The sequence below is a fragment of the Esox lucius genome, chromosome 14, assembly GCF_011004845.1.
Source record: "Esox lucius isolate fEsoLuc1 chromosome 14, fEsoLuc1.pri, whole genome shotgun sequence".
Classification (NCBI taxonomy): domain Eukaryota; kingdom Metazoa; phylum Chordata; class Actinopteri; order Esociformes; family Esocidae; genus Esox; species Esox lucius.
The window spans coordinates 36,651,534-36,664,775 of record NC_047582.1 but is presented as its reverse complement, the minus strand read 5'-3'; the positions used below and the strand labels follow the sequence as shown (position 1 = coordinate 36,664,775).

Below are 13,242 nucleotides of genomic sequence, written 5' to 3'. Positions count from 1 at the left end.
TCCTACAAATAGATTAGGGTCAGGGACGAGGGATGGAGAGGGAGTTCTTCCAGAAACAATCGCTGTTCTATTTTGATTGGCAGGTTTCAACCAGAGGTTGATGCCAAGCCATGATCTGTTCCAGCCGATGCCTGCTACAACTTTCTTCTAAACAGAGGCCAGAGACACTATTTCAAAGTTAAAGCAGTGTGCTCTCATCCAGTTCTTGGTTTTTGGGAGAATTTCAAATGTAATTGTAAATAAGTTGTAAATAAGATAATGCTGGGCCACGGACAGGCCCAGCATTATCACAGTGGGGGGCATTAACTTAACAACCACATTCAGACGACACATCCATCCCATTTGTATCGATAAGTATCAAGACCCATCTGTACCGTGTCAATCTATAACTTAATATTATAAACCCTCTGCCAAGTCATTTTATAGATTTATATTATAGACCTAACTCCATCCTGTCAGTCTCTGGTATTATAGACCTACCTCTGTCTTGTCAGTCTCTGGTATTATAGACCTACCTCTGTCTTGTCAGTCTCTGGTATTATAGACCAACCTCTGTCTTGTCAGTCTCTGGTATTATAGACCTACCTCTGTCTTGTCAGTCTCTGGTATTATAGACCTACCTCCATCTTGTCAGTCTCTGGTATTATAGACCTACCTCTATCTTGTCAGTCCTGGCATCACCCCAGTAGATCATCCTGTCAACATAGTCCAGCGCCAGCCCATTAGGCCAGCCCAGGGACGTGTTGACCATCACTACCCTCTCCAGCCCGTCCAGGTCAGCACGTTCAATTTTAGGAACACCACCCCAGTCGGACCAGTACATGTACCTACAAAGAGAGACACAGAAGGTGAAAGAAAGACAGGGAGATGCAAGGAGACGGATAGATGACTTTGCATCCAGTCTGTACATAAACACATTTGGAGGAAAATGGACTTAAATCAGTAGGTTCTGTTGGTCACAGTCTCCTTAACATGACACGGAAACACAAGAAAACCTACCCGGCAACAGGGTCCAGCACGATGGCTCGAGGTTCATCCAGGTCCTCAGATATCAGGATCTTCCTCATGGTTCCATTGAGACGTGTGACCTCGATGCGATCCGTGCCCGTGTCCGTCCAGTACAGGTTCCTAGCGATCCAGTCCACAGCAATGCCGTCCGGGTGGTTCACCTAAGATGAAACGGTTCAAATCAGTGATGGCCCTACCCCTGGTTCAGAAGTCTGACCCGAGAACAGTTGATCAGAACCAACCTGTGAGGTGACGATGAACTGAGCGTCAGAGCCGTCAAGGGAGGACCTCCGGATAGCCCTGACCTCATCGTCCGTCCAATAGATGTGTCCGTCCACGGGGTCGTAATCGATAGCGATGGCGTGGCGTATGTCATCCGTCGGCAGAATGATGTCCGTGAAGTCAGGTGTGTCAAGAGAAATCCTCCGCAGGTCCGTCCGCCGGGCCAGGAGGAGGAGCTGGGTGGCACCTGGACCAGGGGTTGGATAAGCATGTTAAGCCTTGGACCACCAGGGGTTGGATGAGCATGTTAAGCTTTGGACCAGTTAAGCCACTGATCACTCACACACTCAACTTGGCCACACTTTAACCACGTATTTCCCACTCTTACCTTATCACACCCTCTTGACCATAGCCCCTCCTCCTTTAAGACCATCTCTGGAGACCTCCCATTCCTCACCTCCCTCAAACTCTTCCCTGAGCAATGACGGCGTGCCAGCGGATTTCAAACCATCAAACAGATGTTGCTGGTCATTTAATAAAAATTTTAGGTGCCAATGTGAGTGGTTTTTAATTGCTACCCAACATGTATTTTTTTAATTCTCTTTATATGTGAGCATGACCAGATTTTACAAACATGAGACAATGGACCCCTTGACCATTTGAAACAATTATTAGAGAATTTTTATTTCTGTGTTGCTTGTAACTGCTTTGGGTAAGACACGTTTTCATGCTATCTGGGAAATAACTTCTGTGTAAATGTAATGATCTGCTGAACTATCAATCAATCACATTTTTTTATAAAGCCCTTTTTACAACAGCAGTTGTCACAAAGTGTTTTTACAGAAACACCCAGCCTTAAACCCCAAGGAGCAAAACAATAGTAGTGTTGAATTTCAGTGGCTGGGAAGAACTCCCTAAGAAGGCCAAAATTTAGGAAGAAACCTAGAGAGTACCCAGGCTCAGAAGGGTGACCAGTCCTCTTCTGGCTGTGTGAGATATTAAGAGTCCAATTGGAATAATTAACGAATGCATGTGGGCTAAATCCAGAGTCTATTTAAATTTAGACTGTGTCATTAGTATGACCAGACAAGGACAGGGACAGGGACAGCAACGGGCCCCCCAAACCAGGTACTCCACAGGTGTGGACTAGGACCTCATGTCCTCATGTCCTCGTTTAAAACAGGAGGAGACTGGGAAAATTCCTCATATCAACGATTAATAGTGGAGAAGGAGAACTTAGTGGGGAAGGAGAACTGACCCAATCCCCCAGCACAATAGTATAGCAGCGTAAGACCTTGGGACTGAGACGGGGGGTCCGGCGACACTGTGGCCCTATCTGGGGGAGGCCCCGGACAGGGCCCAACAGGCAGGAAATCAATCCACCCACATTGCCAGGCATCAACCAAAGGGACGCTGTCTTGCCAGGTGGGCTCTCGTCACCACTGGGATGCCCTCCCTCCAAAGTTTTTTCGGGGGAAGAGTCACTGGCTTGTTGTTGTCTCTCTGTTGCGCACTTGTGCAATTGGGCTGTACTCTGCTGGCAATACTCTGCCCTCATGTAGGGTGGTTGCGGTTGGTGGGCAAGAGTGGACAGTATCAAGCCTTCTGGTCACCATCACGTCCCCGGCCAGGCTACACCTAATCATAAACCGTGCTGTAGAGATGAGTCTTTAGTAGACACTTGAAAGTTTGCACTGAGTTTGCATTTCTAACCTTATTTGGCAGATCATTCCACAGTAGTGGAGCTCTATGAGAAAAGGCCCTGCCGCCAGCTGTTTGTTTAGAAATTCTAGGTACAATTAAAAGGCCTGCATCTTGCGATCGTAGGTTACGTGTAGGTATGTATGGCTGGATCATTTCAGCAAGGTAAGTAGGAGCAAGTCCATGTATTGATTTATAGGTTAACAGTAAAACCTTAAAATCAGCTCTAACTCTAACAGGCAGCCAGTGTAAGGACGCCAGGACAGGAGTAATGTGTTCAATTTTTTTTGTTTTAGTTGGGATTCTAGCAGCCGAGTGCAGCACTAACTGAAGTTTATTGATTTGTCAGGGTAACCGGAAAGAAGAGCATTGCCGCAATCTAGTCTAGAAGTAACGAAAGCATGGATTTGTTTTTTTGCATCAGTTTTAGATTTTTGCAATGTTTCGAAGATGAAAATAAGCAACTCGAGACATATTTTAAATGTTCTTCAAAGGAGAGGTCAGGGTCATGGGTAACGCCAAGGTTTCTTACAGTATTTTGGGATACGACCATGCAGCCGTCGAGGTTCACAGTGAGATCTGCTAACAACACTTTGTTTTTTGGGTCCTAAAACGAGCATTTCTGTTTTTCTTGAGTTTAAGAGCAAGAAATTCTCTGTCATCCCAATATCTGAAATGCATGCCACCAAAGTAGCTAATTTTAGGACTTCTCCATGCTTCATTGAAATATATAACTGTGTGTCCTTAGCATAACAGTGAAAATTGACATTGTGATTTCGGATTACATCTCCCAGAAGCAGCATATATAGTGAGAACAATAATGGGCCCAAAACCAAGCCTTGAGGAACACCAAAGCATACCTTTGGCCTGTCAGAGGATATGCATTCCATACTAACAAACTGATATCTTTCAGATAAATAAGATTTAAACCAGGCTACAACATCTCCACATAGCCCAATATGGGTTTCCAGTCTCTCTAAGAGAAGGGAGTGATCAATAGTGTCAAAAGCAGCACTAAGATCAAGAAGCAACAGGACGGATGCGGAACCTTTGTCAGAGGCCATTAGAAGGTCATTTGTTACCTTCACGAGTGCAGTCTCAGTACTATACATTTTGTCTTCCGGAAGGCATTTAGTTGTTGGGAAACACATTTTTCTAAGATTTTTGAGAGGAACGTGAGGTTCAATATTGGCCTATAATTGTTTAATATGTTGAGATCCAGAGTAGATTGTTTTTAGAAGAGGCTTAATTTCAGCCATTTTTCTTTGAGTTTGGTACACATCCGGAAGAAAGTGAGCAATTTATTATGTTCAACATTGGCTGACCTAGCACAGGAAATAGCTCCTTAAGTAATTTTGTTGGAATCGGGTCTAGCTGACAGTTTGTGGGTTTAGAACTCATTACAAATTTAGTGAATGTGTCAAGCGATATGGTAAAAATTCAAGTGTCCCCCTTGACACCTGGTCAGGGAGGTTCAGGACATTCTCAGGACAACTGAGATTTTGAGGACCATAACTATTTAAGGAGGAGTCAGTTATTTGTTTTCTAATGGTGATGATCTTTTCATCAAAGTAGTTCATGTATTCACTACAACTAAAGTGAAGACCCACTTCACTTGTTGAGCTTTGCTGTTTTGGTAAATTTGCAACTGTATCGAAGAGACATTTTTGATTGTTTTTGTTCACCTCAATCAGGTTGGAGAAATAAGCTGATCGAACAGAGTGATTTTCACTATTGTACTGTACTGTCTATCCAGGCCAGTCTAAATACTTCCAACTTGGTGGAGTGCCACTTTCCCTCCAATTTTATGGAGGCTTGCTTAAGTGCTCTAGTATTTTCTGTGTACCAGGGAGCAAGTTTCTTGTTGCATATTTCTTTAGTTTTTAGTGGTGCAGCCGTATCTAATGTATTTCGAAGTGTTGAGTTTAGATCCTCGATTTGATCGTTTACAGATTTATTTACTCTGTCGTTAATGAGCGAACTTGTAAGAATATCAAGAAATGTATTTGTAGTCCGAGAATTTATAGTACAGCTTTTGAAACTCATTGTTTGCGGAGCAAGTGGATTTCTTGTTTTAACGGTAAATGTAATAAGACAGTGATGCATAATCCAGGATTTCTGGGGGAAAACTCTACCTCCTGCGATGGGCAGAACTCCGTTTTCAGCCAGCGATTGCGCAAGTCTGCTGTAGAGCTCGTCACCACCCCTAGCTGGGAGGGGGCCAGAGACAATTACTCGATGCCGACACATCTTTCTAGCTAGTTTACACGCTGATGCTATGTTCTGCTTCGTAACCTTTGACTGTTTCATACTAATGTCGCTGGTGCCAACGTGAATAACAATATCTCTGTACTCTCTATACTTGCCAGTTTTAGACTTCGCTAGCACCAGCCCCAGATTTGCGGCTACGTCGGTGGCTCTGCCCCCCGGTAAACAGTGTACGATCGCTGGCTGTTTCTTTAGTCGAATACTGCGGGTAATGGAATCGCCAATGACTAAAGTTTTCAGTTTTTTCAGGCCACAGGTAGAACATGCCTGCCGATCATTCCCCTCCGAAGACGGCTCGGGCCTTGACTCCGACTCCAGTGGGGAAAACCTGTTGAAAGTCTCTGTTGGATTTAGCAACAACTCAGGTTTAACTGGTTGACGGCATTTCTTCCCAGTGACCAAGGGAACATTCTTGCCCGGCTGCAGGAGCTGTGTCGGGGGGCTAACAAGACTATTGTTTATTCCTGGTGGCACAGACGCAGTTTTTTCTATTTCTACACTAGCATAATCCTTGCCTGACTTTTGCGTCAGAAGTCGAGACTCTAACTCTGCTATCTTTACCTGAAGATTAGTTCTCCTCCGTGTTGTTGCTACAACAATAACAACAGTGATAAGGCATTTTAATGATACTTAGCCTCGGGTGTTCAGGGGGGAGTAGTTCTGTTAATTATGCCCAAAAAGAGACCCGGTGTAGTAAAGTTGGATAAGAGGTCAGCAGATGAAAAATATGGTGTTGGTAAACTCTTAAAGAAGAATTTGACCAATCAGTTTATATAGAGCACCTTTGAAAATGTTTTGGTAGGTAGTCAGGTAAGTAACAGCAGGCAGCATACAGCACGTCAACGATCCTATCTGCTTAAGGCATCGATGCAGGGCAGTAAACAGTTTGGGAACAAAATGCATGTACAGACAAGAATTGATATGACATGGCATAAATGTATTATCTCACTGAAGTACTGACGGGTATATCCAAGCATTGGAGCTCAAGGATTGATACATCAAGGTGTTTAGTCCCCCTGGATACAGGCTTTCCCGGGTGAGACATCAATGTTTGTCTGTTCTATGTTATTTCTTAATCACTGTATGTTGTTTTTTCGGCACTCTTCTAATCATCGAAACATAGTAGGGATGCAATGGTACAGTGGACCCATGGTTTGGTATGTACTACTGTTTGAGGGTCACGGTAAACGGTTCGGTACGTACTGCTGTTTGAGGGTCACGGTAAACGGTTCGGTACGTACTGCTGTTTGAGGGTCACGGTAAACGGTTCGGTACGTACTGCTGTTTGAGGGTCACGGTAAACGGTTCAGTACGTACTGCTGTTAGAGGGTCACGGTAAACGGTTCGGTAGGTACTGCTGTTTGAGGGTCACGGTAAACGGTTCGGTTTCGTAGGTACTGCTGTTTGAGGGTCACGGTAAACGGTTCGGTTTCGGTATGAACGACATCATCATGTTAGAAGTGTTTTCACTCAAGTAGCTGACAGTGGCAAAGCAATGCTAGCAGACGGTACTTTGTTTGTCTTCTTACCCTCTTCATCGTATTGAAGCAGTGTTCATTTTGTACGTTACCCGACTAAAGAGATCCAGAAAAAACTAAACAGAAAAAATATTGTTGATTTTGGTTGACTAAAACGAGACAACTCTCAGTGACCAATGTCTGATATAACTACCATAATTTGATAGGAGGATTTTGGAAAGAGTGATTAAGTGTTTCTGTTTTGCCCAATCAGGAGCGTACATGAGAAATAGCAGAATCGTTTGCCTTTCTCGTTCCAACGTTGCAATTCTATTATTGGTGGAAAAGAAGCGTCATGCCCAGGCCAATCCAGAACCACCTCAGATTTTTCTCTAAACTGGTGGCAACAGATTAAAATGTTCCATCAGCCTTACTTGATATAGTGCAAACTATATTGACACGTATCCGGGTGGTATTGAGTATATATGCAATACTTAGAAGTGTACAGACCCACAAGATTAATCACGGTGCTAATCGCTGCAATATGTTGTTAGAGTTGTTATATTCACAGAAGTTAGATGAGACAATATGTTTTTAGTTTCCCCTCTCTTCACGGAGCGCCTATAGGGAGGTTTCCTACTGAGATATCATTGCAGATCGTCCATTGGTTGTTCAAGGGGGAGGGGGTTGCAGTCACTGCGATTGACACACTGAGACACTGCTGTGGAGTGAAGTTTGTCAGCCCTCAGGAGCACCCTAACAGCCTGGGGCCCCAAGCAGTCGCCTGTCTTACCTGTCCACAAGCTACACGCCTGGTTCTGTGGATCTGAATCCACAACGTGTGTGTTATCTGCAGTGCAATTAGCATGTTTTGGAAATGATAGGTACACGACAGCATATCGTAACTCCGCGGTGGACATGCGTGTATTGAACCGTGGGACGCAGCGAGCGGTTCCATTACATACCGTGTAGTGGTGCATCCCTGCAACCTAAACTGCAGAGCCCAGAGGTGAGAGAACCGGGTCTCAGCCTGTGTTCCTTGTTGAAATAAATGTTTAATAAAACGTCACCAGCAAAATTCCAAAACACACTGAGTGCGACATCATCATAGACCTCAGTAGCCACGGGGAGGATGTCAGGAACGTACACAATCTCTAGTTAGTGCGAGAAAATAAAGACCTTCACCTGTTAACACCATAACAAATGTAATCTCAGGCAGAATCTGGCCAAGTTTTGTTCATCTAGATAAAACCGTTGTAGTTTAAAAAGCCTCTGTCTACAGGGGGAGCTTGTGATCCCCAAACCAACAAGACTCCCCAGTCCTCCCCCTCTCAAAGCCACTCCCCACCTCCACCCCTCCACTTCCCCCTCCCCCTCATAACTCCACTCCCCCCTTCATAACTCCACTCCCCACCCTGCACCTCTCAACTCCACCCCCCCCAGTTGTCTGGGAGAACTGAACCAAATCATTGAAATAAAAGGAGAGAGAGACACAAAGACAGAGATATTGTATTTATGAGCTGCGAATCAGAAAGTGTGGAGGCGTTGCCATGGAGACCACAGGTCAGCCTGTGCCACCTTCAGTCCGGGTAGAGGGAGCCAGACAGACTGATCAGTGGTGAGGTTAGGTAGGTGTTGGGGTGTAGAGATTAGGGTGAGGTTAGGTAGAGGGCGATGGTGTTGGGGTGTAGAGATTAGGGTGAGGTTAGGTAGAGGGCGATGGTGTTGGGGTGTAGAGATTAGGGTGAGGTTAGGTAGAGGGCGATGGTGTTGGGGTGTAGAGATTAGGGTGAGGTCAGGTAGAGGGCGATGGTGTTGGGGTGTAGAGATTAGGGTGAGGTCAGGTAGAGGGCGATGGTGTTGGGGTGTAGAGATTAGGGTGAGGTCAGGTAGAGGGCGATGGTGTTGGGGTGTAGAGATTAGGGTGAGGTCAGGTAGAGGGCGATGGTGTTGGGGTGTAGAGATTAGGGTGAGGTCAGGTAGAGGGCGATGGTGTTGGGGTGTAGAGATTAGGGTGAGGTCAGGTAGAGGGCGATGGTGTTGGGTTGTAGAGATTAGGGTGAGGTCAGGTAGAGGGCGATGGTGTTGGGTTGTAGAGATTAGGGTGAGGTCAGGTAGAGGGCGATGGTGTTGGGGTGTAGAGATTAGGGTGAGGTCAGGTAGAGGGCGATGGTGTTGGGGTGTAGAGATTAGGGTGAGGTCAGGTAGAGGGCGATGGTGTTGGGTTGTAGAGATTAGGGTGAGGTCAGGTAGAGGGCGATGGTGTTGGGTTGTAGAGATTAGGGTGAGGTCAGGTAGAGGGCGATGGTGTTGGGGTGTAGAGATTAGGGTGAGGTTAGGTAGAGGGCGATGGTGTTGGGGTGTAGAGATTAGGGTGAGGTTAGCTAGAGGGCGATGGTGTTGGGGTGTAGAGATTAGGGTGAGGTTAGGTAGAGGGTGATGGTGTTGGGATGTAGAGGGTGATGGTGTTGGGGTGAGAAGCTCACCATTTCTGCAGGTCCGGCCATCCTCCAACAGCTGGACCCCGGTGGGACAGGCACACTGGTAGGAAGGCTTGTTAGGAGACAGGAGGCAGAGATGGGAACAGTCCCCGTTCCTCACGGAGCATGGCGTAGACACTGGCAAGGAAAACACATGTAAGATTCTACACGCGTTGGATCCCCAGTACTGTACAAAAACCAGTACCGTCATGTTTTTTAAATTTTGGCATCGACTTGGTACTGAAGTATCGGTCCTCGTGACATCCCTAGTTATAATGATGTATACGCTAAATTACCTGATTACAGGCTAAATGACCCCCATCTCAGCCCCAAGGTTTTACGCTGATATATTATTGTGCCGGGGGAGTAGGGTCAGTTCTCCTCTCCATTTTAAATCCTTGTTAATCTAAGACTGCACTCTCTAAATGTTGTCTCCCGCTCCGTTTAAACAACATACCGTAGTTACGTTTTAGTAAGCCTGAAATAAAACTGCAAGCAGTTATATTGCGACTGTTTCTGGCATGGAAAAGTACATCTTCAGTCTTGCTAGAAATTGCTAATTTCTTATGATTATTCCTAGGAAGTTAGTAGGTACCAGTAAGCCTATTACTGGCTAATAAGCTGTTAAAAATGACCCGTGGCAAAAGCTAACAGTTCATAGACGCTATTTGTGGTAGAGGTAAACTTAATAAGAAACGTTAGTCACTGTAAGGCCAAGGCGCCGGCCTACGTCACTGTAAGGCCAAGGCGCCGGCCTACGTCACTGTAAGGCCAAGGCGCCGGCCTACGTCACTGTAAGGCCAAGGCGCCGGCCTACGTCAACTAAAAAGCATACTGGGAGGGTGTGTGTTCTTACGTTGTGGCTGTCTCTTCTGGCTGTAGACGTGTATATCCATGGGAGAGAAGATGTCAGAGTGGACGTTCCGCTGGTCCTCCCCGGTGTCTTTCTGACAGGAGTGGATGGAACGGGTTTTCCAGTCGGTCCAGAACAGAGTGTCTTCATACAGTGTCAGTGCAAAGGGGTGAGGAAGATCTCCCTTAACAACCACCTCCCTGCAAAGACAGACAGATTATGAAACGATACCTGTGAAAGGCATTACCTTATGTCATTCAATTTGTAAGAATCTGTACAACCTGCGACTAATTCATTAATTACCAGGAAACTGTCACAATATTTGCCGCCGCTGATGCGTCTAACTTGGTTGTGAATGGTTACTCTACCTGCCAGTTCCATCCAGGTTGGAGCGGTGTATGAAGTTGAACTTGGCGTCGGCCCAGTACAGTTTCTCCTGGTTGTAGTCTAGCGTCAGGCCATTAGGCCAGTAAATCTCCTTATCGATGATCATTGCTCTGTTAGTGCCGTCCATCCCTGCTCGCTCGATCTTAGGAACTTCTCCCCAGTCTGTCCAATACATGTACCTACAGAGAGAGAGTTAACATCTTAGCATTTTGGTACCATAATTACTTGCTAAAGTAACAAAAAGTTTGCCTCACCTGAGAAAGGGGGAACTTTGATTTACTACTCCTCCTATTTCATTAGTTCTACGAGGTAAGGAAATGACAGTCCATACCCTTGCTCAATGTCTTGGAAAGAGAGCACAAGCAGCAAAACATGCACGCAGAGGCAGAGTATAAACTACAGTTGTGCTCAAACGTTTGCATACCCTTGGAGAACTGATAATATGAAAACATGAGTGAGCAGGCAGAACACGTCTTTTATTTCTTACGGGATTCATATTCAACTGTAGGTTATGACAGAATTGCACAATCATAAAACAAAATATGGCAACAAAAAAAAAGAAAAAAGACCCCTGTCAGACTGCATTCCTTTAGTTCTTAATACTGTGTATTGCCCCCTTTAGCATCAATGACAGCGTGCAGTCTTTTGTAATAGTTGTCTATGAGGCCCTGAATTCTTCCAGGTGGTATAGCTGCCAATTCGTCTTGGCAAAATGCCTCCATGTCATGCAAAGTCTTTGGTCGTCTTGCATGAACCGCATGTTTGAGATCTCCCTAGAGTGGATTGATCATATTAAGGTCAGGAGACTGTGATGGCCACTCCAGAAACGTCACCTTTTTCTGCTGTAACCACTGGAGTCAACTTGACCTTGTGCTTAGGGTCATTGTCGTGCTGGAAAGTCCAAGAGCATCCCATGCGCAGCTTTCATGCAGAAGAACACAAATTGTGCGATAATATGTTTTTCCGATAATATGCTGCATTCATCTTGCCATCAATTTTCACAAGATTCTCCATGCTTTGTAAGTAAGAAGGTGTGACTAACGACGGTATCACCTGATTGATTCAGTTGTAAAAGTAAACTTTACCCAAGCAGCCCTGAGTGTCTTAGATGTTTACACAAGCTCAATTCCCACCAAGAGAACGACATGCTGACAACCTCTCCAGGCAGCAGTTTAAAAAACTCACAATAACTGGCAAGTAAATAGCAGAGAGACAGAAAGAGAAAGAGACTAACAAAGGCAGGGAAAGATCTAACATCGAGAGTTGGTATGTGGAACCAAAAGTATCAGTTTGGTTCAACCTAGTCTTGATTAAAACAAAAGTAAGTTATTGTGTAATTTCAACAGTTGCTGGGTCCATGTGTGTTAAGAAATGATACAAACTGGAACAAAGAGATACACCCTCTCGCTTTGAAAATTACTAGCAACTGTATGGGCCAAATTTCCACTCCCCATCCAGACTCCAATGCACACATCTGCAAATGAAGGATTTGGGTTTAAAATTAAGGACCTACTGCTGCTTGTTCTCACACAAACCAATAATAACCATCCAGGCGGAACGCTGTCCAACAACAAAATCTAGAACATGTTAAAGAAAATCCGTCGTCAGGCCAATAACAGACACACTACAAATTTGGTTTCCACTGGTTACTTCTGTTTACAGATATGAAGATCCATATATGGTCATATTTTGTCAGAGCTCCGACTTGGCTGATTGATGCTTCAGTTACTACGCCAATGAGTGGCTAACATGGCAACGGCTCTGCATTTAAATAACGTCTTTTTTACCACAATAATGCACCAAAGCTGTTAATTTGTGTAGATTAGAGCTGTCCAAGGCCAAGATATGTTTTGGGCAATTGATTAGATTAGATTCAACTTTGTCATTGATCAAGTACAAGTACAAGTACAACTAAATGCAGTTTGCGTCTAACCAGAATTGCAAAGAGGTAAGAGCTAAGTACAAATTAAAAAGTATTATTCAACGTGCACAGCAGCAGAGTGGGTCAATTAAACGGGTCACACTTGGGTTGTTTTTTCAAAACCGAAGAAGGATCAATACCTACCATGAAATGAAGGGGCACTGCTTGAATCGGATGGGTGTCACCAGGCCAGGTTCGACTAATACAAATCTCGGTCAACCCAAAGCCTGACAATCAAAACAATAGACCAGTCCATCGAATGGGGTCAGCCTTAATCAGAGGGCTGAATATGTTGATGATAGTCAGGAGTGTTAGTATAGTCGTAGTGTGCGTGTGTGTTAACGGGTGTCCATGTGGTCTGGTTAACACGGGGGCCTTCTGTTTGATCCCCTCTGTGGAAGGAGAGAGGTTACAACCTGGCCTCCCTTCAAGGGACTACAGGCCATCACAGCCTGACCACTGCCTGGAGGAAACAGCGACCAAACCTTCCAAGAAGAAAACCCAGACATCCAACAGCCCCTCCAGCAGGCCTGAACACTGGGGGGCACCTTTAAGAGGGTTTTTAAAGTAAATTAAGGGCTTATTTATCTTATGGGAGAGAGACTAAAACGCTAGATAGTCTTATCGTAGTTCGGATTATCATTTCTCCACAGCGTTTTAACTCATGCAGGATTGGTAGGGACAATCAAGGCATCCTGAAATTCAACTTCCGACAACCCTCTTCACACTATCAAAATTACGGTGGGATTTGTTAAAAAATGTGGCGCACGCTACCTCCAAAGGTGGTGTCTCGAGGTATCAATATCTGCAGGTTTACACAGAAAAATATAGTCTAGCATCTTGAGTCTTCTTCAACAAGTCTCTGAAAGGATTATTATAATGTAAATAAGCTCTTATTGGCTAGGTCAGAGGGGAGGGATGAGGAGATGTGTGATGTAACATCCT

General features: G+C 45.0%; 1 protein-coding gene across 1 annotated transcript in view; it reads right to left on the bottom strand.

Annotated features, from left to right (window-relative positions):
• Window positions 1-13,242, bottom strand: part of lrp6 (low density lipoprotein receptor-related protein 6) — a 54,229-nt gene that overhangs the window by 26,465 nt on the left and 14,522 nt on the right. The window contains 6 exon segments of the mRNA XM_029125027.2: window positions 656-827; window positions 1,000-1,169; window positions 1,251-1,477; window positions 9,143-9,274; window positions 9,993-10,189; window positions 10,358-10,555. Of these exon segments, the coding sequence (XP_028980860.1) occupies window positions 656-827; window positions 1,000-1,169; window positions 1,251-1,477; window positions 9,143-9,274; window positions 9,993-10,189; window positions 10,358-10,555 (1,096 nt within the window).